The sequence below is a fragment of the Falco peregrinus genome, chromosome 1, assembly GCF_023634155.1.
Source record: "Falco peregrinus isolate bFalPer1 chromosome 1, bFalPer1.pri, whole genome shotgun sequence".
NCBI classification, from domain to species: Eukaryota; Metazoa; Chordata; class Aves; order Falconiformes; family Falconidae; genus Falco; species Falco peregrinus.
The window spans coordinates 78,412,145-78,437,214 of NC_073721.1; the positions used below are offsets into that span (position 1 = coordinate 78,412,145).

General features: G+C 45.1%; 1 protein-coding gene across 1 annotated transcript in view; it reads left to right on the top strand.

Annotated features, from left to right (window-relative positions):
- GALNT16 (polypeptide N-acetylgalactosaminyltransferase 16) overlaps nucleotides 1-25,070 on the top strand; it is a 77,166-nt gene that overhangs the window by 48,027 nt on the left and 4,069 nt on the right. The window contains exons 5-14 of the mRNA XM_055820087.1: nucleotides 2,148-2,213; nucleotides 3,271-3,392; nucleotides 5,432-5,519; nucleotides 6,428-6,512; nucleotides 7,560-7,663; nucleotides 11,909-12,035; nucleotides 12,991-13,083; nucleotides 15,272-15,355; nucleotides 16,385-16,526; nucleotides 17,907-18,023. Of these exons, the coding sequence (XP_055676062.1) occupies nucleotides 2,148-2,213; nucleotides 3,271-3,392; nucleotides 5,432-5,519; nucleotides 6,428-6,512; nucleotides 7,560-7,663; nucleotides 11,909-12,035; nucleotides 12,991-13,083; nucleotides 15,272-15,355; nucleotides 16,385-16,526; nucleotides 17,907-18,023 (1,028 nt within the window). The remainder of the gene's footprint in view (nucleotides 1-2,147; nucleotides 2,214-3,270; nucleotides 3,393-5,431; nucleotides 5,520-6,427; nucleotides 6,513-7,559; nucleotides 7,664-11,908; nucleotides 12,036-12,990; nucleotides 13,084-15,271; nucleotides 15,356-16,384; nucleotides 16,527-17,906; nucleotides 18,024-25,070) is intronic.

Sequence of the window (25,070 nt, forward strand, 5' to 3'; positions counted from 1 at the left end):
GAGCAAGAGGGTGCAACGGAGCCTACGGAAGGTTGCTGCCTGGGGTCCTGCAGGCAGACTGGGGCGAGGCTGCCTGCCTGTCTCCATGTGTCTGGGATCCCAGGTGTCCCTGTGGGAGGGCATGGAAGGGGTTATTGCTTTGGCAGCACCATACTTTCTCCTGCAGTTTGGCACAACGATGGAGTATCTTCTGCATGAGTCCCACCAGACCTGCAGACTGGAGGCTACGGACTCTTTCCATCTGTACAGTTGTTTTTGCTCCTGGCTGTTGTGTAGTAATGGTGAAGTGGTGGGGACAGCAGACTTCTTGCTTCTCGCATGATGTGCGCTAGATTCAGGGGCAATCTAGTTGTGTGCCACATATCGTGATTAATAATTACTCCTTCAGGACACTTTACAGATAGCTGAGAATGCCCACTTTGGCCTGCTGAGGTATGGAAGCATTGCTGTCTTGATTTTGCAGTTAAATACTTATGTAGTTTTGGCCAAAAGAAAATAAATAAAATAAATTTAAAGGTGGATGCTGAGATTAGGGATTTATGTTTCTGAGGGCCTTGGAGTGTGATTTGGATAAAGACTGAGCTGTGCCCAGCTGTTGGAGTTGGGTGTTTCTGAGCACTTCACAAAACAATCCTAAGTGTTCCACCATTCAGCAGGTAAAAATTCAATTCTTGATGGCCAAAGTGTTCCACATCAAAAGGGATGGATTTTTGGTACCTGTCCTGCACAGGGCTCAACCAGAAACTCTTGTTTAGGTTCCTAGGTAAATAGAAAGATTATTAAAAAGCTCCATCCTATGACAGCTCTCATTTATTTTTTTTTCTGAGAGCTGGATATTTGTGGATACAGCTACTCCTCTGAGGCACCTGCATAGAGACACTTTAGCACAAGTTTGAGGTCTGATGCTTTGCTTTAATATCTGTCTTGGTTTCTCCCAAAGACACAGAGAGTCTGTCAGCTCTGGCAAGTAGTTAGAGTGATGTGCTCCACTCTTGGAGAGTGAATGACTTAATAAGGATTCTGATACCTGAAACTGTGACTTGGCCGAGTGTTTCCTTCCCATGTGGTAGATGTCCAGCAAATTCTCGATACTCTGTAATTACAAGCACCTGCCACTTCACTCGGATGATGCAGCAGCTGCCAAAGTGCCCACACAAGAGCAGTATTTCAGACTGCATACGTCCTTGAGAATGGAAATGCTTGTGCAGGAACATGCCAAGAGATGCACTTTGGCTAATGGCCTTTGTGTTCTCTCCAGAGTGCTCAGTCTGTGGGAGTATGACAGCGGGGAAAAAGGGTGGGGGGTGAGACATGAAAAGGAACATGGAATAAACATGGTAACTGGAGTGAACTTTGTGGAGCAAGGAAAAAGAGCAAGTTAGAAATTGTTATTCCTATGAAGTCTGCTAGGGCAGGAATAGAGAGTGGATAATAGACCTATAGCTCTATAATATATCTATTGTTACACTATATAGTGTACCAATAGCTCAATTGGTACAGCTGGGCTGGAGCTGATAGCTGCTTCTGTCTGTCGTCTTCCCTGGGCAGTGTAAATAGGGGATGCCATGAGCTTCTGGCAAGCTGCCAGCAAAGCCCTGGGTTAGGCATCCATGTGTTAATGTAATGGTGTCTCCAAGGAAACGAGTGACATCCCTGTGGCCTTTATTAAATAAAATCAAGCAGAAACTGCCCTGAGAACAAATGGTGGGAAACGCCCAGGGAAGCCGCTGATAGCAAACAGAGCAGACAAGATCACTTTATATGACAGGACTCTCTTTTGCTTGGCACTTCGGTGATTCGCAGCCCTGGCTCCCTGTGGTCCCTGTGTTTCATCAGTGCTTGGTGCCATGTTGCCAGCGCATGCTCCATTGTTCTTGTGAAATGCTGAGCATGGGAGGGCAAAGGCCTGGCTCCTCAGAGTATCAAGAAACACAGGCTCAGCTGTCCAAGGAGGACAGCAAGCAAGCAATGTTCTTCTGTGTACTCTTTAGGCAACAGGATTAAGGCCATCGGGCTGATTGATGTGATGTTAAGTGAAAGCAGAATTTCTCCTCCCATGGAAAAGCAGGAGAAAGTTAATTGGAGCTCTTTGTTGAAGCCAAATCATTCATGCATGTGTGCCAAATGTTTTTTTTGCCTTCCCTAAGCTGATGACTGCCAACTCCTTACCAAGATCCCAAAGGTCAAATGTCTACGAAACACCCGGCGAGAAGGTGAGTGTGGAAAACTTTGTAGGTACAAAGATTTTGCAAGTTTTTCCAGCTGGCCCTGTTTGCCTGCCAACTGCTTACAAGTTGTTTCTTAGAGTTTGGTTTTTTCAGTATAAGGGTTTGGTATCCTAGTTTGGAGGCTCTGTGAAAGGAGAACCTGGCTTATCAACTCCCAGGCTTCAGGACTCTCATTTCATACTTTAAATAATGAGAAGTTGTGTCCAGAAACCCTGGCTAGAACAAGGACCACATTTTAAAGTCTTTATGAACATAGATGCAGATGTAAGTCATATCCTTTTAATCTCAGAGTGCAAGATAACAAGCCATCTAGGAAATGTGGGAAAAGGAAAAGCAGCCATATCTATCATAAAGAGATACCATTAAGTAAAGTTTTTTCTCATACAATCTCCTATGTGCATAAATGGTAACACTGACTTTCCCAGCTCTTCTTTAGTTTGAATTTCATGTACTGGCTTATTTCTGTGCTGTCAGTGCACAGCAGGCCTGAAGCAAGGATCTGGAAGGGGAGACGGGAATCACTTAGTCCATGAAGAGCATCCCAGCTGGTGGTATGGTCTGTAGGGAAGTAAGGAGACATCTGAGAGCCAGGTTGATATCTTTGACTGCAGGGCAGAATAAAGGAAAAATGGGAATAAAGCAGACAAGCAGTAAGAAAGGCAACAAGGGGAGTAGAACTTGGTCCTGAGAGAGGCAGCAGGGTGCTCTAATGGGAGAGACACTGAGCAGATAGCAGCAAGTTATCTGTAGGGAGGGCTGGAAGGGAAGGGGGATGTCATCACAGCATGAAACAGATGAAAGCTCAGTGCCATGGACAGAAGTAACAGGCGAGGTCATTCTTTGTGTGCTGGGAGGGCTCAGCTGACAATGTCCCCCAGGGGATGCCCTGCTAAAGCTGCTTTCTGCTCCTGGTGGAGGTGTGATACAGGAGAACCACCTGGTTTTTCCCCGTAATGGCCACACAAAGTATTTTTTCTGAAGGAGGCTCAGCTGTTTTCCTTCCTAACCTTTCTGCTCCTCTGCTGTCCTTTCATCGTTGTAGGGCTGATTCGCTCTCGGGTGCGAGGAGCTGAAGTGGCTACTGCTGACATCCTCACCTTCTTGGACAGTCACTGTGAAGTCAACAGTGAGTGGCTGCAGCCAATGCTTCAGAGAGTAAAAGAGGTGAGCACCATGTCCCCTTCTGGGATGGATGGAGCTGGCCTGTCTTGTGCTGGTGGATCCTCTGCTTTCACATGCCATCAGCAGCACCGGTGAGGAAAAAGTCTGCTCAGGTACTCCGCAGGCAAGCTGTTACAGAGAAATGTACGACCTGAGCTAGATGGGCAAGAGATCCCTGATGGGCTTCTACGTTCTCCTGCCACTGTGGCAGGGCAGGGGGTGCTGAGTGGTGGGATGCACTGGTGAATGCTTGAACCACCGACTTGTACCTCATGTCTCCTGCAAGTGCTGTGCTCCCTAGTCCCATCAACCTGTACATAGGATAGCCACTTTGGCAGCATGCACTGTGCAACTTTTCCATGGTTGCCATCTCCCTTCTTGCTTCTGGACCCTGCCCTCTGCCTTGTCACTGCCAAAATTTTCCTTGGTTGATGCTCCTGCTGAGCTGCCAACACACACCACCTGTATGCAGGTGTCTTCCTAGCACAGAGGAGCTGCTTGTGAGTGCACAGATGTCCCTTTGCTGGTTCACTTGGCAAAGGATCGACGTGAGGGTGGAAGAGTGAAAATGAGACAGGAGTGTTAGTAGCTGTCACCCTGACTGCACTGTAGGGCTGGAGGGGGAGACCTACAGCTCTGCTGTAAGAGCAGAGTGTGGAGAGGTGATGGGAGAAGTCACAGCCGTGCTTGCAAGTGGCTGGGGTTGATCCCGTGGAGTAATGGGCCCCTGGAGAGTGGTGGAGGCTTTAATGCTGCCTTGTATTCATGTCTGGTTGGCTTAATATGAGGGAGCAGAAGAAGGTGAAACTTCAGAACTGATGATTTAAAAGCTCTGCTTTTTATTCCTGCTCAATAAATCCTCCATCTTGGAAGCCCATAGATGTTCACTTTACTAATGCTCTTAAGTCAAGCTGCAGCAGCAGCAGCAAAAGGTCCTTAGGCAGAAAGGACCTCAGTAGTTTCTTCAGGGAAGGATCTAAGCTGCAAAAGCTTGGGTGCTGACTCCTGTATTATTTAGTGAGAAGATTTCAAGTCAGCCTATTTCTGACCTACTTCCTATGTTTCTGATGTGCATCGTAGTTCAGATTTCAGTCTTGCCCTACCCAGTCCTAGCATTGACTGGCTGGAGCAGTGGCTGGAGCACCAGGCTGTAGGTGGGTGCTGGGGGTGCTCAGGCTGGGCAGACATGCTCTCACTGTGCAGCCATCGCAGCACGAAGGGCAATAAACATGAATGAGAGCTCTCGCCTGGGATGTACTGTCCTGGCCAAGTGTGCTACAGCAGCAGGAACTGTTGCAAAGCATAAAATGAAGGTTTGATAGGAAGGCCATTGAGACTGAAGCTGTCTGATAACAAGATGTTGCTTCTGGCATTGCTGGCTGTGTTTCATCATATATTTCAGTTATCACAAGACTGTCTTTAATGCCCTGTCTTGTGATGTTGAAAAATTGTTATAATCTCAACTTCTACTTACTAAAAGGATTGCAAAGGAAACCTGTAAATATCTATACCTCTTAATGGCAATAAAGCTTGGTATTATAATATTTTTTCAGTTTACACTATGATTTTTAAGTGTGGGGTCTTGATTCATAGCACTTGTTAGGAATATGCTTTATTAGGGGATTCATAATTTCTGGCTGATGATAATTAGTTAATTCAAGGATGGCTGAGCAGAAGGTATGCTGTCAGTAGACAGCAAAAGGAAGCACAAAACCTTTGGGACAGTGATTCATGCCCTGTGACTTGGGCAGGAAATAAAGGCCTGTTTCTTAGCAGCACCCCTGGGTGTTGGCCTCCCAAGCTCTGTTCCCCACATTCATGGCGTGCAGTTGGCTAGTACCCACCATCTCCGTGTTTGGATGCAGTGGCCAGGGTTCCCTTGCTCAGCTACCAGAACTTTACTGGAGAAGCCAAATGGAGATTTACATGTGCAACTTTCTGTTTTCTGATCTCTGGCAGCTTTGGCAACTTTCAAAAAAAGCAGAAAAGCCTGACTCCCACCCCTTCCCTCCCCCACTCCCCGCTTTCTTTCTTTCTCTCAGGATTATACACGCGTGGTGAGTCCAATCATTGATGTTATCAGCCTGGATAATTTTGCCTACCTGGCAGCATCAGCAGATCTGAGGGGAGGTGGGTATAATGAATGGCTTGTGTAAGTTAGGTCTGAGGGATGGTGTGTGAAAAATAATTGATGTTCTCTTCAGCTTCCCAAGAAAACAGAGTGATGATCTTTCCTGATGGGTTTTCTGTCCTCTTTTTCCTGCAACTTGAAAAGTCAGATCTTTTGTAAATTTAAAACAAAACCCAAGTAGTGTTTTTCTCTTGAGCTTGCATTGCTCTCACAACATTTTGAAATTTCAGTTAACGGATTAAAAATATCACCATGCCCTCCCTGCACTACATGTACACTGGAATCTGACAGGCATGGCATCTGAAAAGCATTTTCACCTCTCTCCTTGCAGATGAACCCCCTGCAGCTGCTCCTGTGGTGACCCACAGTGCCTGGTGCTCTTCTCCCTCTTCTGTGGCTGGGGTTCACTACTGCACTGCTTGCCCGCCAAAGACTACTTGTTCTGAGGCTACCCTTAGCAATGGCATTTTGTTAGTGACTGTGCTGTGCTCAGCTGTCCACTACAGGCCAACTATAAGTAAATGGTAGTCTTGAAAGAGGTGATGGTGACAATGATTGCAGGCCTTTGTTCCCAGAATGCATCACATCCCACAAAGTCCTTTGATTAAAGCCTCATAACTTTGGCAGACAGGGAAGTGTAAGACAGACTGGCCAAAATGCAATTACGTCTCATATTGACAACACTTCCCTGGAGATGTGGAGTGAAATTAAGCAGAGATCTGTAATGCTAAGGGATGAGGAAGCCAAGACAGAAGCTGGTGACTTCTACATTAAGATAGATCCTCGTCATTTTGGGTAGTCTATAAGGGTGGTCAGGGAAGGAAAGTAGGGATAGCTTATGATGTAAAGGTGGAGACTATTGCTGAAGCTAGTGGAAAGACATCTGACGTGTATTTTTTCTTCTCAGGGTTTGACTGGAGCCTTCACTTTAAGTGGGAGCAGATTCCTATAGAGCAGAAGATGTCCAGAACAGATCCAACTCAGTCTATAAGGTAGCTGTATCCGATGAACTGTGTATAGCCCTCCAAATGCCTTTACTAAACCTTAACCTGTATGGCAAGGAGTGCACAAGGACTGCCATGCTGAGGACAAAAAGCCATAGTATTCACTTAATGATGATAAACTCTTCATGTTATTTTCTGAATGCATTGAGGTCTACCTACCCTAATTCTGAGAATATTACTCTCTGAATATTTTAAGAATATCAATTACATACTATCATAGGCTTGCAGGCATGCCATCTCTACAAGCCACCTCTTCTCCTATATGTTTGTTTTTGTGATCTCCCTCACTCAACACTCTGAATGCCTCAGAAATCCCTTTGGGATTATTTAATCACCTCTATCGTCCAGGTGAAGAATTAAGGAATGAAGCAGCTAAACAGTCACCCAGCAAGTGTAAAGCAGACCTGGGAACTGAATCTTGCCTAGTAATTTGGACACAGAATTGGACACAGAATTATCCTCCCCTCCTTAAATATGTGTGTCCAAAACCAGACTTTGTTGCCTGAAGTGCCAGCCTTGCTGCGGTCTGCATGACTCTGATGAATGTAGAATGTGACAAATCCTGGTATAAAAAGTTACAGTGCTTGTCTATATAGCCAGACAGCTCCCTGTTTGTAGCATAAAAGTATCACTAAATTCCTCCTTTGTGAGTCTCTGTTTTGTACTCCAGAAGCAACCAGCTTGCTAACAGCAGAGCAGTACATGCAGCAGAGTCTCTCACACTGTGTCTAGCTGGTAAACAGTCATCAGACAGTGCCCCTGTCATTCCTTCACACTGTGCATATTTGTATCAATTAAAAAGATAGCATTACTTATGTAGTGCTTGCAGGACCATCTAACAAAAGGCAGGATGATGATCTAGCGAGGGGGATCTCAGAAGGCTGCTGCAGGTTCACATCCCAGCTCAACTATTTTTCTCTTTTAAATGAGGTATAATTTGTCAGGCCTGGACAAATTGTTCCCCCTCTGAAATGAAGATGGTGGTGTTACATACATGTGTGAATATTGTGCATGGGCTTGTGTTTTCTTTTCCAGAACCCCTGTCATAGCAGGAGGCATCTTTGTGATCAACAAGTCCTGGTTTAACCACCTGGGAAAATATGATATTCAAATGGACATCTGGGGAGGAGAAAATTTTGGTAAGTTTAGGATGTTTGAGGGGAGTGACACACTAATGCAGAACCACTCCCCAGTCTTCATTGCCTGTCTTTTGAGAGATCTGATCTGCATGTTGATATAAGGCTAAGGACATGGTCAGGTAATCCCCATGTCGGTCAGAATTTTATCACTGTCAGCTTTGTCCAAAGTAAATGGAGGCTTTTTGCGATCAGGGCTATCGCTCTCTTACAGGCATAAGCACTATTATACAGGTGCTCCAGCAGTACAAGTAAGAAAGAGGAACCTCCTGATAGTTAAATTCCTGTTTGTTTTTGGAGAATATTCCTCCGGTCCTTCACATGACAATCTGTGTTGCCCCAGCTCTGAAGTCAACAGTCACTCCTATGTTCTCTTCTTATGCCTGTTCCTCTTTCCCAGATAAGTCTGAATTACTTTCCCAGCTTGATAGGTCAGAAGGATATTTTTCTTAATAAAACAACCCTCTTTGTAAGTGGAATTTGGGTACAAAGAGTTTCAGAATGCAAACATTTAGAAGCAGACTAGGACATCACAAACATCTGAGGAATTCAGAGGCCAAGGGTAGTCTGTCCACTCAAGTGCTGTTATCTTACAGGACATGGTACTTGTACTTAATGGTGGCACAGATATTCCAGGCATCTCTCTTTGCCCTGTGTGAAGGGATGCTTCAATGTCACCAGGTGTTAGTGGCGAAAGTAAGGAGAGTATTGAGAAGAGGTTCATGGACACCTCACATATTTGGCACATTTGTTTAGAAATGATGCAGGTGGAGCCAAAGAGATAAATGCCTTACTCTGTTTTGCAGTCAACCTAAATAGACTTTTCTTGGCTAGCACTGTCAAAAAAATTATTCTGTTTCTACAGCTTCCATAAATGTCACAATTTGTACATAAAACCCATTAAAGAAGAATTTATATGGTGTTTTCTAGCACCTGGAGGACCAATTAGAAAGAAAGAAACAGTCAGGAAGAGGAAACTTTTGTTTCTCTGAATACAGCAGGGACAGCTGCCTCTTTCAGAAATGCTCTCTGAAACCAGGAGATAATGTTTTTGACTGATAACAGAATATCAAGGTACCACTTTTTAAAAACAAAATATCTAATAATGAGTGCTTGTGTTCTCTGTGTTCTGAGGTCTTGCTTCAGGTTAATGATATTCATGATATTAAAAAGAGATATTTAGTGGGGCTGGCTGTGCTAGTAGCATCATCTAAGCACTGTAGGCAGAAGTAACAGGCAGCCTTTACCCAGGCATGAAGATCCCCTGTCCTGTGTCCCTCAGACTCCTCTGCACAGCCACACTCAGCTCTTTGCTGTTACCAGCCCTGCTCCAGCTGCAGAACCAGCCACTTGGCCATCCTGCCAGCCTCTGAGCTGCAACGGTGTAAAAGCTGTAAACCCCAAATACAGAGAAAGAATATTTCTTCAGGCTTTTGGTTGTTTGCTTCTGCCCACCTTGAAGCCCAGTGTTGTCATTTGGTGCATATGTTGGTAGCTTGATGCTAAGCAGAGCTCTCTGCTGTACGTGGCAGTAAGTCACCTGTGCACCCACAGCCATTCCTGCACACATAGCTGATCACAGCCTCCACAGAACTGTTTCATTCTCCTTCATGTTGCTCTTGTAAAGCCTGTCAGTGGCCAGGTACACGGGGCTTGCCAGTTCTGTCTTGCGTGGTTTCCCTGTAAATTTGTTGTCTCGCATCACTTGTCCCTTGTCCTGCACCTCCACTCTTCACTGAGAGAGCAAAGCTAAGTGCACAATGCTCTGTTTAATGCAGCCTGTCCCTGAGCCACATTGCCACACCACCACTACGAGCATGGCAATGGGAAGGTATTTTAAAACCAGAATGTACTACTTCTCTTTTTTAGAGCTAATTTTTTTTCAGCTCTTCAGCATAATGTGAGGCAGTAAATCAACCAGTGGCTTCTACATTGATCCTGTTGCTGTTGCATGTCAGAGGGGTAGAAACCAACCTGTATTTGACAACTAAAAATATTAATTTTCCTTGAAATATCCAGAATGGTTAATTTACCCTCTTAAAATCCAAAAACTTTTCCATACTTAATTTTAATATAGATTTTGTTATTAAGGAAAAATGTTTATAATGTTCTGAAACACTATTTTTACTACAAATTGCAATTCTGAGTGGAAAGGAACTGTTTGGATAAGGTCACCATTTGGAAGAGTGGTTCTGACTAATTTGGGTGGGTGAGATGGGACATTCCCTGCCCATTAAGGCAATTTTTAATAAACTACTACTTTGAAACTTTTTTCCTGTGAGGAAATAGGATAAAAGAATGTATGGGAAGGGCACAGAGCCAGGCAAGCTCTACACACACAGCAGGTACATAGAAATGATCAGGCAGCAATTACCAGCTGCCTAAATATCCTTCCAGCTGGATGTGAGCTGGTAAACCCCTTTTTTTCCACTGTGACAGGGAAAAGCCACAGTGATTAAGTAATTTAAAACACATATGGACTAGGTCATGTCCTGGAAAATATACAGCAAAAAGTTCTGCTATGCTTTTCATCATAGGGTGGATGAAAGTCCTTAATAAGCTGTTTGATCTCCATTTTCTCTTCTGTGCCCAAAGCCTGCATTTTTTTGCCCCTTCTTTAAGGAATTCTGTCACTTACAAACCTGGACATGCAGTCTGTCTGTGTGCCTAAGATACCAATATGGCATGAGGAATCCTTTCCTGGGAAATGGGCATCGTTTGAAGTTACACATGCTACATTGAGAGTTTTGGTTTTTGTTATGGGCTGGAGTGAGTCAGAACCTCATTCCAGGAGAGCAAATACCAGCAGGACACACCACCAGACAGAAACTTAAGTCTTGGCCTTTTTCTGTTGTTGTTTTTAAAGTCCTTCCTCTCTTGGAAGCTGGAACTCCCTGTTGAAAAGAGATTGAAATAAAAACCTCTAGGGAAGAGTCAGGGACAGACAAGAGCTAGTAAGAAATGCCCCAAAATACAGTCTAATAAAATGGGGGTTTACTTAGAAGCTAGATTAAATACAGCATCTTCCCCCTCCCCCAAAACACATCATTTAAACAGCCTTTCCCAGGAGCTAGAGAGGAAAGCTATAGAGAAAGATGAAGGTTGGGAAGATGTTAGTGTGTGTACATGCTTTGAAACAGCTATTAGATCTGAATACCTTTTTTTTTTTTTTAATTTCTAAACATCAGAGTCCCATGATTTAAGCATTACTGGAGGGAGATCTCAACTGAGTAAAGTTTTTGAAGTAATTAGTCTACACAATCTGAAGCCTTTTTGGTAAGGACTACCAAACTACTCAGCTAATTTTCATTTTTCTTCTTCCTTCTCTTCTCACTACCACGTGACACACAAGTGGAAAACCCCTCCTCCAGTGTGGAAGTGATTAAATTTGCGAGGACGGACCTGTAAGCTTGAGCAAGGTCATATCTCTTCCGTAATACAAATAAGTGCCTGTACATCAAAGCTTCTGTTCTTCTAATCCTTTAACAAAATGTTAAGTTAAGCTTCAGGACCAGCGGGATTTCTTCAAGTAGCAGGATTCTCTCCGTATTTTTGTAGTCACACTATTAGACTGATATCTGCTTTCAGTAGCTCCTGCAGCAGAGGCAAGTGGTGACAAACTAACCCAGTCATCCACTTTTTTTTTTTTTTTTTATTAACAGAGCTAAGCAGAACAAGAATTACAAGATATTGTAGGGTAGATAACATGGAGGTATGAGGTAGAGGACTGTGCTCTAGACATTGAGTTACTCCCTATGTCCTCATCTTGTCCTCTTCTTTCTCGTTGTCTCCTAAATTCCTTTTCTTCCTCATGATTTGCTTTACACAGTAAATTCTTCTCCATTTTTTTTTCCCATCCTTGTGTGGGGATGTAGTGTTACAGCAGTCCAAAACAAGGTGGGAGTGGGGGTGATCTCAGCGTTGCCAAATGCCATCCTGAAGGCCTGACAGCAACCACAAAGATCTGGTCAAAGGGAAAGGTGTCTCACTGAGATGCTCAGGTGACCAAAGAGAGGAGTGGGACTGGAGGAGGCTAGGAAGCCTCCAAGCCACAAGGGTTGCCTACATTTTAACGAAGGGAGAACAGTTTTTCTGCTCTCACCATGGCATCACTCCTCCTGGTTTTGTTATTGCAGGCGATACATGTAGAGCAGAGGAGCAGAGTTTTCAGGCACACTGCTGAAGTTGCCCTTCTTGGAAATGCTTCTAATCTGCCTGCATCTGTGTGACTCTTGGGGTCTCTTCCAGAACTCTCTTTCCGAGTGTGGATGTGCGGTGGCAGCTTGGAGATTGTTCCCTGCAGTCGAGTGGGACACGTGTTCAGGAAGCGTCATCCCTATGACTTCCCTGAGGGCAATGCATTGACTTACATCAAGTAGGTGTTTGGTAGTGCCTGGTGGCAGCCAGGTCACCTTGATGTTGGGCATGTCTAAATAAGCCTGAATTCTTTGTTGTCTTTCTGCCTGATGACAGAGAACAGCTTGTGGCTGAGCATTTGTTCTCAAGGGAAGGATGAATTGCTTTTTTCTGTGAACAGAACTTGTTCCCTTCTCTGTTGTTTCTATTGGTGCATCTTCTTCTTTCTCAGTCTGCAATGGAGGCAGGGAGCAGTACCCCAGAGCGACCCTGGCCATTTGTGGATAGTGCCCTATGACATGTGCCTGTGTATCAGCAGTCCTCAGTCATCTCTGTTGTCTCTGAGCTGCTTCTGAGTCCAGAGGTCCTACTGAGCTGTATGTGCTCTGAGACAAGCCCTAAGGACAACTTCCACTGCTGGACAGATGGGAAGAAAAAAACCAGATGAGACAAAGTGCTTCACAGTGAGAGTGGTTAAGCACTGGCGCAGGGCCCCAGAGGGTGGTGAACTCTCCATCCCTGGAGATTTCAGAACTCGACCAGACAAGACCCTGAATGACATGACCTAACCTGAAGCTAGTCTGCTTTGGGCAGGAGGTTGGATCAGGTGATACCTGGAGGTGTTCGCCAAGCTGAATTATTCCATGGTGTTATGCTAATCTGGTGAAGGGGATACTGTAAAGTAGGATGATGGTGACAGTCAGTCCAGGTGTCTCTGCAGAGGGAGTAAATGTGAAAAAATCATGGTAAACTATAGCTGTTAAAATTTTAACTTCTGAACTGAACTATCCTTGCAAGGCTTTGTAGACTTTCAATCTATATCCATCCGTGTTGAACATTGTGTTTCATGTTTGAGACTGCCCCCCACTCCCCCCTGGCAGACAGGCCTTGGGTCTGCCCAGCCAGTGCCTACTTGCTGGGAGGGCAGGTTCTCCAGCAGCACTCAGCAAAGCATCTCCTCAATGCCCATGCAGGAACACCAAGCGCACAGCAGAGGTGTGGATGGATGAATACAAGCAGTACTACTATGAGGCCCGGCCATCTGCCATTGGGAAGTCATTTGGAAGGTAAGCTGCCCCCAAACCTTGGTAGGAGGGCTCTGGTGAGCCCCTTGCTAGCAATAAATAGGTTTGGGATCTTCTCTGGTGCTAAGTGTGGGAAACAGAGATGCTCTGAATATAGCTGGCTTGCCAGGGATGTTGCAGCTTGAGTGTCTGGCTAACAAAGTTTGATTCTAATTCACTTTATTTTTCCCCGAGTAACCCTGCATAGATCATTTGTGAGCAGAAGGCTGAAGGGATCTGTAATGAGTCAATTACAGATTTATTAATCCATTACAGAATTAAAATCTACCATTTTAAGTGGGTAGATAAGAATATTTTCTAACACCACATGCAGCTGCTCTGAAAATGTGAACTATGCATAGCAGAGCTTGATCCAAAGTTCCTGTGTGGATACAGAATCCTGGGGCAAGCGTAGCTACCTGGCAGATGGGGCAGGTTGCACTTGGTGCACTCCCCTCCTTCCTGATGAGGAATGGGTGGTTTGCCTGGTTTGTAGGGCAGGAGAGAGCATGGCCAATAGGGAGACATCTCATTTAGAAACACAGTCTGATTGTGACTTGTCTCCAGCACCTGCTGAGCCCACTTCTGTGCAGAACTGTGCTCCTTACAGCACCTTTGCTAAAGCTGTCTCCAGTCCACGTGGGATTCACTGTTACAGGCTTAAACATTCTTTGTGACCCAGGAATCAGTGATGGACACCAGAACCTGGGATGAGGGAAGAGCTTGCTTTCTGTGCTAACAAACCCCTATGACTCCCAAATAAACGTAAAAAATCCCAGGAATGATATGTATCTGTGGGTTTTATCTGCCTGTGAACAAGCAACTATTGCTGTATCAGCGTAAGGACTTGGCAAATGCAGTTGTATCTCAAATGTATAGCTATGGGCACTGGTTAATGATGCGTCTCCTGGTTATTTGATGACAAGCAGGTTTGGTCTGACCCACACACGCTTTTTTTTGTTGTATATTGTGCTTTATTATCATGATGCATTACATACTTTAGTACAAATAGCTTTGCCTACTTAGTTTATCTGTCCTTGAGCTGACTGCAGCAGCTGAGCTGGGGCCAAATAGCAAGTAACCCTGCTGCTTGCAAAGGAAACCAGACCATTGCATATTGGACACAGATAAATTGCTCATGTATTTTAGGGGCAAAACCTGCAGTTCTTGTTCACCCAGACTTCCTAGCAGCTTTACTGGTAGCATTGGCTGAATAAGAGCTGGAGCAGAGCTGTAGGGTTTTATTTCAGGTAATTTCCTGACCTGTAGTAACAGCCCTGTGAACCTGCATTAAAACCAGAGTTTAGAATGCAAATGCCTTTGACGCCATCACTGTCAACTGGGCCTAAAATGGAACCTCCTTCCCCACAATTTTGATGTGAATATAGGATCTAAGTACATTCTCCTGAGGGTATGGGCAGTATGATGGCCTCTGTGGGCTGAGGGTGGCAAGGAGCATGGGTACAGTTGAAAGTGCTTCCCAACAGACCCATATAGTGTTATAGCTTGAAGAGGAGAGTCCCTAGTGTCACTGCTCAGCAGGACTCCTTGAGGTAAGTCCTCTTCTTCAGCCAGCTAAAGCCAAGCAGATCAGCAGTGGGAGGACTGCTGCAGCAGTTGCTCAGACGTTAATTTTCTCCTATACCCCTCCCATTTCCCAAAACTGCTTAAGAGCAAATAACTATGTCCTTTAGGTCTGAAACCCCACCTGAACCTAGAGCTGCTGCCATGAGCTAGAGATGCACTCTAGCACACACAGATTAACTGTTTGTATATACCCGAGCACAAACACTTTCTAGGCCTTTTCAGGAGCTGGTTGTTGTGCAGATTTCATGGTATGCCTCTACAGGGGCACCCAGAGGCAGAAACGCTTTCCTGGTCCTGCAGTAGTTTTACTGCAATGTATTATCTAACACTGTAGGACCTGGGCCCTGCCGTCGTTCTGAGCCAAAGGAAGTGCAAGGTTTGCTCGCTGAAGGTGTTTGTCTTCCTTCTCTATTTCTTGCCACTTGCCTCTCTCCTCCTTTTCACCTCAGGTCACTGTTAGTGCTCTGAAACCAGCAACAGCTACGTGGGAGAATGAGTAATGGGAAAAAGTCATATAGTCTCCCTCAAACCTCCTGGCCAATCTTCACTGTTCCCCTCCCTTCTATTCACTGCCTTATCCTCAACAACCTGCCTGTGTTTCCAGTGTTGCAGACCGAGTGGAGCAGCGACGCAAACTGAACTGTAAATCCTTCCAGTGGTATCTGGAGAACGTCTATCCCGAGCTCAAGTGAGTCAGTTCTCTGCTTGTAGAAACAAAGTATCTGGGAGGTGGGTCACAATGAGAAGCCGATCCGTGGTGGCAGCGTGCAAAAGAGACTTATGCCTGGAAAAGGCTTTCCTCTGTTCTTTTTGGTGAGAAATCTCCTGTGATTTCCTGGCTTGTATCATCACACCTCTGCAAAAGGTTGTTGCTCCTGCCTCTAGGAGCCCTGTGCTCTGCCCTACACAGTTGTGCCTCAGAGATGTGCAACAGTGGTGTTTTCAGAGGTGCGGGGTGTAGACAAGTGCCAGAGCATTACATCCCTCCCAGTTATGGCTTGGTCTCTGCCTGTTGGGTGCTCTGCCTGGAGGTACTTGGGCCAAGTAGAGCTGGACAGCCCCAGTGCAGAGGTGTGGGCGTTTCAGAGAAAGCCCTGATAGATGTGAGAACCAGCTGTGCCTGTGGCTTCCCCTGCCCTGGCTCAGGGTGCAGTAGCGTCGTATCATTGCTCTGCTGGGAGGTAGCCTGGGTAGAGCTGTGGTGTTAGCACTTGCTAGCTAACACACCCTGGCAACACGTCTTTACATCTCAGTCAAACAAAGTCTGTAACTAACGTGGGTCAAGGCTAAAACATCCAGCTGTAGTCTGCCCTTGACAGATCTTTCCTCTGTTGCTACCAATGAGACAGTGAATATGTGCTAGCACGGGGGGGCAAACTCTGGAAAAGGGGGAGGCAGAAACAGCATATATCAGTGTGAATATGGCTTTTTACTGGCAATGATCTTTTCCAGAAGAGACATCACACTAAACTGCTTGGGGTATACCAAAAAATCCTGTTATACCTCCTGAAACAAAAGGGTACCAGCCCTCTGACCAAGTTCTCCCTTGACTTCTGCCTCCTCCAGACGTTTCCAGTGGATAGCATGATATTGTTCATTTTCTGTCAAATAAAGGGGACTGTGTTACAGTGAGGGGCCAGTTATGCCCTTGTATGTGTGAAAGTGCTTTGGACATTTCTGTCTATGAAGCACCATGCAACTGTCATTTTACTTTAAGGATTCCTGAAAAGGAGTTGATTCCAGGAATAATTAAACAAGGAGGAAAATGCCTGGAGTCTCGGGCACAGGATACCACAGGGAATACGTTGGCTGGCATGGGAAACTGTAAAGGGACAGCGAGCAATCCACCTGTCACTCAGGTAAGGCAAGCTTCAGTTTGGTGCTTTGCTCCTGCTTCTGCCCTTTTTATTACTTGAGAATGAAGAGGCATCCCTGGCCTTGGTGGGTTTGTACAGAGGTGAATGAACAAAGAATTTGGCCATGGCAATGATTTTAATGGTAAGCAGAAAAAGAAGCTATGCCCATCTCTGAGTTCTGTTGGCTCAACAGACCTAGCAGTCAGGCATAGAGTAGGAAGATTTTCATCATTCAAAAGCAACAGTAGTGCTTGAATGCTCAGGGGTGTGACTAGGCCGTGCAGTAGGTGTGCAGCCAGGGTTTGAGTCACGTAGCTGTTCCCGCTCAGATCACTGCTTGGGTGTACTCTGCTTCATTGGCCAACCCACGAGAACTGGTCCTGGGGTATGTTTGGCTAGTACCCTGGCATGTAGTTAAGAGATTTTCCCAGGATCAGAAAGGTGCCTTGGTCTGCCAGTTCAGCTGTAGCTGCGGATGGCTTGAATTGTGCTGTTTTGCAGATGCATTTCAGTATATAGCCCAAACAGAGTTTAAATAGCCAAGACCCAGCTGCAGTAATTTGGTGCAGCTCTCCTAACTGCAGCGGAGCTGTGCTAGTTTGTACCAGCTGAAGATCTGCACTCAGCCTCTTCTTTTGGTGACTGAAAGCAGCAGGGAAGCAGCCTGAGAAAGTTAAGGGTCACAGTAGGATATTTTATGCCAGAAAATACATATTCACATCTGTTAACGGTTAGAAACTAGTTTGCAGCCAGCATTCAACATGCCATTTAATCTGACTCATTGTTCCATGTCATTACTGTCTGAAATCTCTGAAACTGATTGCATTTTATATTTCTTCCTTGGGGCAAGTATAACAATAATAGTTGATAGGGTTGAGTATCCATCTAGTGAGAGGAGGGAAAAATGAAGTGGCTTGTGCTTTACATGTGCTGGTGATACATGTGAGTCCATGAGTATGCTTGCATGTGTTTTGCTTCGCTTGACAATCTGTGGGTCCCAGATACCTATTACAGAACATGTCCACTATGTAAAATATGCAGAAGCAATTGCATGCCATGTAAATCAGGGCTTGGGGCCCCCCCTGCTCTGTATGCCTGAATCTGTAAAGCTGCAGATCAGGGAGTTGCACGGGATCCAGGGTTAATCAGACAGCTCAGATGGTCAAGGGAGCCAGCTGCAGGCTTTGTAGTAGTCATGATGCACCAAGCCTGAGCATAAACTTCTGATCAGGTGAAGACTTGCTGTAGTCTTCCCAGGGAGCCTTTGGTAAAGAGCTGAAGAAAGGATACAGGTTTTTGAAATATCTGATAGAAAAAACTCTTTCTCCCTCATCTGCTCACTCTTATGATCCTAATGGAACCTTTCTTTTTCTTATGCCAAAGGAGTGGGTTTTCAGTGACCCTTTAATTAGACAGCAGGACAAGTGTCTTTCCATTACCTCCTTCTCCACTGGCTCTCAAATCACACTGGAAGCCTGCAATCAGAAAGATGGCAGACAGGTAGGTACCTGTGCACCTGTTTTTAATCCCTTCATTGCCACATACCAGTGTTCCTACGTCAGTGTAGCCTGCAGGGGAAAACCTAGTACTGTCAAAGTCCCGTCTGTATTCTGCGTCTCCTCTGGTGTGTTTCATAAGCTCGGATGTATGAGATTGCCGCGACCAAAGTGGGAAGTGCAGACCACACTAGTGTATGGGTGTCTGCTCTGCCTGGGCCCTCAGCAGCGTGGTTAGCTCTAGCTCAGTAGCACCCTGACTTTGCTCCTTGGGTACATTTATGTTCAGCCAGACTGGTGCATGGGTGGAGCACAGCATCAGGGAGGGGTAGATAAGCAGCAAATGCTTTGAGATACCCAAGGGAAGGGTGGTGAGTGCTGTCTTTTGTTTACTTATTTAGAAGTGAGAGAACTGTGCTCTTTGTGCTGTCTTTGGACATGTGAAAAGACCTTTAAAACTGGGTGGGTGCAACTCATATGAGAAATACCAGCTGACATAAAGTGCTGTATGTTCTACACAAACTGCTCCCTGAGGAAAAATACACAGCAACAGTGTTCCCAACAAAATGCAGCTCTGTGACTCTTATGCTGTCTCTAAGATGGACATGCCTGATCTGTCAGGACACATAAGTCATTTTACCTTACAGCACTAGGTAAGAGATGGCCTCTGCAATGGCCCCAGTGCCCTCACAGAGATGCGATGTGCCTTTTTATCAGAACTAGGCAAAACACAACAGGTGATAGCACAGCACTAGCAGACAGTGGACTGGGCTTGTTTCATCTCTAGTTCCTGTGCTTCCCTCTAAACCAAGAAAGAACAAGTCTTCTGTTATCTAAGGCTATGCTGTGACTCTGTGTTTTCTGGCACTTCTATTTTTTTGATAGCCCAAAGCCAGGAGACAGCTCAGCTTGCTACCAGTCATCAACCAGGATCCTCTTCTGTTGGGTACTTTTTAATGCTACATGAATCTCTGAATTTAGTTCTTCCTGAAGGAAAGCACTGAAATCCAGTCTTGCGTGTTTATGGAAAGCCTGTGTAAACTTTCCTCTGGAGGGCTGGTTAGTGCAGAAATGTCCTGAAGAGTTGTCACCATGAATATGCTGGGAAAACTCTTGAGTTCATATTAGCCTTGCAAGGATATCCTAGGTAGGCTGTGCTTGCCTGCTCCTTTTTCTTGTTAGTAATCACTCACCCCCTTGCTGTGTAATTAGGTCACTTCGCTTCCCCTTAGATGCCTTGCAGCATTTTCTTCCCTGGCAGCAGGGAGGATGCTAGCAGCTGCCAAAATCAGCTGTCTTTCACAGCCTCCCCTGTCATGGAAGGAAAAGGGTCTCCTGAAACAGGGAGGAGTCCAAGCCCTACTAGCCAGAAGAGAGATTAATCCACGCTAACACAACCAAGCCCATTCTGCTGCTGGAACAGGATTTATTGAGCCTTGATGTGTTGATTATATATAAGCTCATTTATAAAGACATGCACGCACACTTAAGGATGTGAGCTGTTGTTTTCCATTACCTTATGTGAACAAACTGCACTTAAATCAAGGACTTGACCTAGCAGATGATTTAGCCAACTGACTGTGAGCAAGGATTTTGTTTAAGCATTTCAAATAATTAAGAGACTGATTTGAATCACAGCTGCCATTCCAAACTGCCTTGTGGCTGAAGGGATGAGGTGGGAGAAGTACATTTGAATTTTAATCTAATTTGCATTTAAATCCTCTGAAACGTTGGGGGGTTTTTTGAAGTCCTGAACTCTCTTTTCAGATTTCTACTTATAAAGCCAGTTCTACTTGCAATGCTCAAGTTTGCTGTGTTCTTGAGGAATGTTGTTATGGTCCCTTCTTTCTATAAACACACCAGTAATTGTTAATACTGATGTTGGATTTTAATTAGCTAGAAGTCAGTCATCTTTGCAAACTATGCCATTCCTTCTCCTGATATTTGGGAGGTTGAGTTTTAAGGAGATAGCCACTACTGTAGAAACTTTAAAGAGTGAAATGAAAGAGTAAAGCTGGAGAGAACAAATTCTCCCAGCTGCCCTACAACTTGCCTGTCTCCCTGTGGGTACTGACAGCCCAAAGTGCGAGTGCTGTGGGGAGAGCAGTGTTTTCAAACTACTCGTGGGTGTAGCCACTCCTCAGTTCAAGGAGGCTTCTCAGAAAGTCGGACGAGCTGAGTGGGATTGGAGGAAGCAGGGGGAGTTGAGCTACTTCAGAGAGGTGGAAGTGACAAGTGGGAGCCCCGAGTAGGTGGTCTGGGTGGAAGGGAGTCAGCCTGGGCAGCATGCATCATACCTCTTCTCCTGAGAGGAGATGGTGGCATGATGAAAGCCCAGCTTGGGACATCTCTGGTGTCACTGTCATCAGAGGTCTGTGGTGGAAGACATTTGGACTTTTCTGATCCTGGATTTCATGTCTATGAGTGATGAAAAAATAAGATTTCTGACAAAAGATGGGGCACATGATGGCTTTTGTTTTAGTGTCACCAGATTGGATTGGTTAGATCCTTACGACAGCACCATTACAGTGCTTAAAGTTGCTTTCCACTTTCAAACATACTGAATTTGTGCCCATGCTGCACAGCTGTTGTGTATTAAGTGTGTCTACAGGGTAGATAATTTTGTATCTATATGTAATACTCTAGCAGCAGCTTTACAGTATTATGAGCTGTGTCTAGCGTATTAATTCAAAACAAGTCTAGAAGTTTGCAAGTAGGAAGATGTGAGACAATAGTAAAAATATAGATAGTTTTTGGTTCTGTCAGACCATTCTCCCATGGGTTTAAAGGAACCAGGAACAAAATCTATTTGGCACCATGATCCCATTGATCATTCAACAGCAACAGCTGGCACTGCTAGCAGAAGACCAGCCAAGAGCTATTCTGCATAATCAGAACTAGATTTCAAACCAGATGGATGTTATCCATAATGTTATTTGGAGAACAGCATTTTTTAGTTGAGTGCACAATAAATTATTGCCTTTAGCTTTCGTTTTGGCTCTGACTGACAGTGGGAGTGGTATTTTAATTTGTATTGTAGTGAGGACAAATAGAAGGCAAAGTGAGAGTCAGACACTAAAACAAGAGAAAGAAAATGAGAAACATTGGCACAGTATTTCCCAACAGAACAAGAAGCATGCTGAGAAATCCTATTAAACAGCCATATTTCATTAAAATGTGCTGAAGGAATGTGACCCGAGCCTGAAAATGAGGACAAGTTTTCTTGTGAGACAAAGAGTATTTGAAATCCAGTGTGCCTTTGAATGTGATTGGGAAATTTTTCCCACCTTGCTTCTCAGTGTATCATATTGCCTGAAGTGCAGACAAATGCAACTTTATATACACTATCAGAAAAGAGGAGGAATGAAAACCTGTCTGTTCTGGAAGCACTTGACTCGGCATATTCATGACAATAACTAGGTAAAACAATATGGCAGTATGCCATAGCTTGAAAGGAATTTTCAGGAGACAAGAGTTTCTCTCAGTTGTGATTCTTAGTTTTACAAATTTCAGTGCTCAAAGGGAGACAGTACTTGCTGAATGGTGTTGTGAGCTTTTCCACCACAGTCTGTCTGCTCATGTGTTTGAAAGTTAGTGTTTGACACCTTCAACACCAGCTACAGGCTGCCCATGGCTCTGCAAATACATTCAATTACAACTTGCAGCATCCTTGGCCATTCTGGTTATCAGCTCTCCATACATATCTGTCCAAAGCATCTCAGTCCTAGTCAACAAAATCTGCTCTTCTCAGCTGTATTCCCTGAGCTTGGCCAACTCCACTACATTTTCAGTGTTACATCCTATTGTTAGGATCTTGAGATAAACCTTGAACTGATTGGATTGCTGGGGTTAAAAGAAAACTTTTGATTACCTTGAAGAATTACAGGGTAATTACTAGTGTAAACACCTTCAGCTCTTGTATATATTGGGTAGAAAAGAACTGGCTATTTCTGACTTTTCTCTTAGTAACTGTATGTGGAGTACTTCTATCCAGCCACCTCAAAGTACTCAGCAATGATAGATAATAAAGATGGGAAAAGAGCTTTACAAAAAAGTGGGGAGAAATTTGGTTAACATTGGGGAAGAGGATCAAGACACAACATTTTAAAGGAAATGTGCATTCTTTTTTTTTTTTTTTTCCGTCTCTACTCCAAACCTGTTGTGACCAGTACACTGTATTATCTCCATCTGCACAAGAAATAGAGACCATGAAGGATTTTAAAGCCAAAATTTTTCAGATTGTGCAATGCTTATATCTTCGAAAAGCTTTCCTTCCAAGTACAGGCAAGTCATAAATCTGGGCGTAGGAGAGGAGAGGACTCCCTGTCATGTTTGGCTGTGTATGCAGAAGGTCTGCTGTGTTTGTTTTTCCTAAAGATGGGAATCATAATTGTCATTTAAAAGTTAGCTGTCCAGGCTCCCCTTGTGGTCTGTGGAGAAAGCTGAGCTCTCCCAGGTGCTTGTACCTTGCACCCCTCCATAAGTATGTCACCAGGTGACTGGTTTAGACCAAGTTGTCCAGCTCTGAGATGGCTGACGTTGGGAGATGAGCATCTTATCTCCTGTTCCCACCCATTCCTACTGCCCACCCTCCTCAAGGCTCGGAGATATGGTGTGTCCCTGCAGGGCTAGGTGTTGGACTGTCCTTGGTAATCCTGTGGCCTGACAGTCAGGCAGGGTGATCTTGTGAAAGGTTCAGGTGAGTTCAGGGGAGTTGCTTTGGTATCTCATGGAGGGCAGCAAAAGAAAGGGTAGATCCCATCATTCCAAAAATATGATTTCCATTGAGATGAGGAGCCCTACTTCGGCTTTTATTGTCAGTGCAGTTTATAATAGCTCCGTACACGGTACCTCCCTGCAGCCTGGATGAGCCTTACATTTGACTCTTGTCACCTTCTCAGTGTTCCTTCTGCCTCTTCCCCATCCTTGCCCCACTTTCTTTTGATCATAGGGATCTGGGGTGATGAAATGCTGGGCTTTCCAGTGGTGTGGCTCACTGGGAAGCTGATTGATTTGGTGTAGTTTGTCAGCAGCAGAAAATGTGCTCTGGTAAATCTTTGCTGGTGTTCTGCTGTGTCTGTTGCTGTAGGCCCTCCCTACAGACATCACAGTGGGTACCTGCTCAGCATGGAGAGATGACATGGCAGCAGGTCTCTGATCTGGAGGAATTAACATGAGCGAGCCTCCCAGTGGTGCTAGTTTTCTCCTGAACAGCTAGGGGGGAGAAGAAAAGCAGTGTCTCTTGGTAATTGCACTGGTCCTCCATTTCAAATCTCTTAACAGCATACTCCTTTACAGCAGGGTCTGCTGGCGGGCTATGAGGTGTGTGGAAGAGACAAATGGCAGCTGTTCTGTAGCACACATGCAGGGGAAGGTGAAGTCTGGGAATTCACAAGTGCAGAGAGGCAGGGGGAGGGTGGAGGGCAAGGAAGAGTTTCCCTTTGCACAGTAGGTGTGCTTTGGAGAAAGCCAGGAGGCTCTCTGCTGGAGTGTCTTTGACCCTGGGACACAGTGGTGGGGAGACTTGTGCAGATGGCACACCAGCTAGGCACAGTATGCTGCTTTCCAGTGGAGACAACCTCCTGCTTTCCACTCCATATCTTACAGCTGCTGCTTTATGGTATTAACTCTTCCTCAGCTCTTTGTGGAGAGACTTCTGCCAGATGAGAGCCAGGTGGCTCTGAGACCTGTGTAGGCAGTGGATCACAGCAGCTGGTGAGGGCATTGCAGTGCACAGACTGCTTTATATCTTCTTCTCCATCATCACTACATTCCTCTGCCTCCTTACCTATTAAAACCAGCTTCTTCCTGCTGCTCAAACAGTGGTGCACCTTCAGTGGTATCCTGTCAGGCAGGGCGAGCAGTGCTGGCACAGTGGTCCTGCCTCTGGTTATTTAGTCTTGAAGGAATATGTGACACAGGAGCAACAGATTACTCCGGACTTTGCAACCGCCCTGCCCTCCAAGAAACATAACTAGCACACAGATCTAGAGGAGAGCTGCCAGCAATTTTTGCACAGAACTGGATATCTTAAACCACACAGCATATGACAATATTTGCTGTGTCACCCAAGGATTAAAACGTTGGTAGGTTTTGATGCTGTCCAAATATTACAGGATATTTTTTATTCCTTTTGCACATAATTTCTGCAGTAGCCTTTTGGTCCATGAGTGTGTCAAGCTGTTTCTTTTTCTTCATCGGTCTCATGGGTTAGCCAAAACATCCTCATAATATTCCTTAGCTTTTTACTGACTGAGCACCCAGACCCTAATTCTAACTGGGTCATCAGTGTGACTGAAGAGGGTGATGGGAAAGTCTCCGGGTCTGGAGCACTCCATCCAATAACTAGCTGTGCCCCACTGGAGGGAAGTGGCACAGCCTCACCTGGGAGATCCCAAGTCCACAGACCCATTTCTGCTTTTTTCTCTTCACTAGTAGCCACAATGGGCCCAGTTCTGTCCAGCAGGGATGGAAGGTACAGCCCTTTCCCAACAGATTTTACAATTCAAAGTTAGGACATATGTTTTGTTTCCCGGAAAGCAGCACAGCCAAAGTGGACCTTTAGGAAAGGGTTGTATCTGGGACCTTGTAGATATGCTCGGAGGGGAGCAGACCCGGAGGACAGCACTGCAGGAAGCAGAGCAATATGTACAGAGAAGCTATCAAATGGACACTTGCAAACTGAAATGGTGACGGGGCAGATAAGATTATGAAGAAGGACCAGCTGAGAAGGGTGCAGTGCTATGAGGAGCTTTCAGCGTAGTGCTGATAAAAGTATTGAATTTGATGAAAGAAGAGATGAGGAGATGTGGAAGAGAGATAGATATGATCTAATCAAGCAGCAAGGAGTGTGATTTTTGCTTTCTGTGGATGTATTGCTTTCCACATTGGGAGAGCTTTCAATGTTTTGCTTTATGTGGATTGGAAAGAAACCATAGAAGAGTTTCAGGTTTTGACAGTATCTGGGTGCCTAGAGAAGCAGGACAAAGAATGGCAGGGAAACTGCGAACATAATATGCTTTTGAAAATGCTACTATTTGCTGATTTTTTG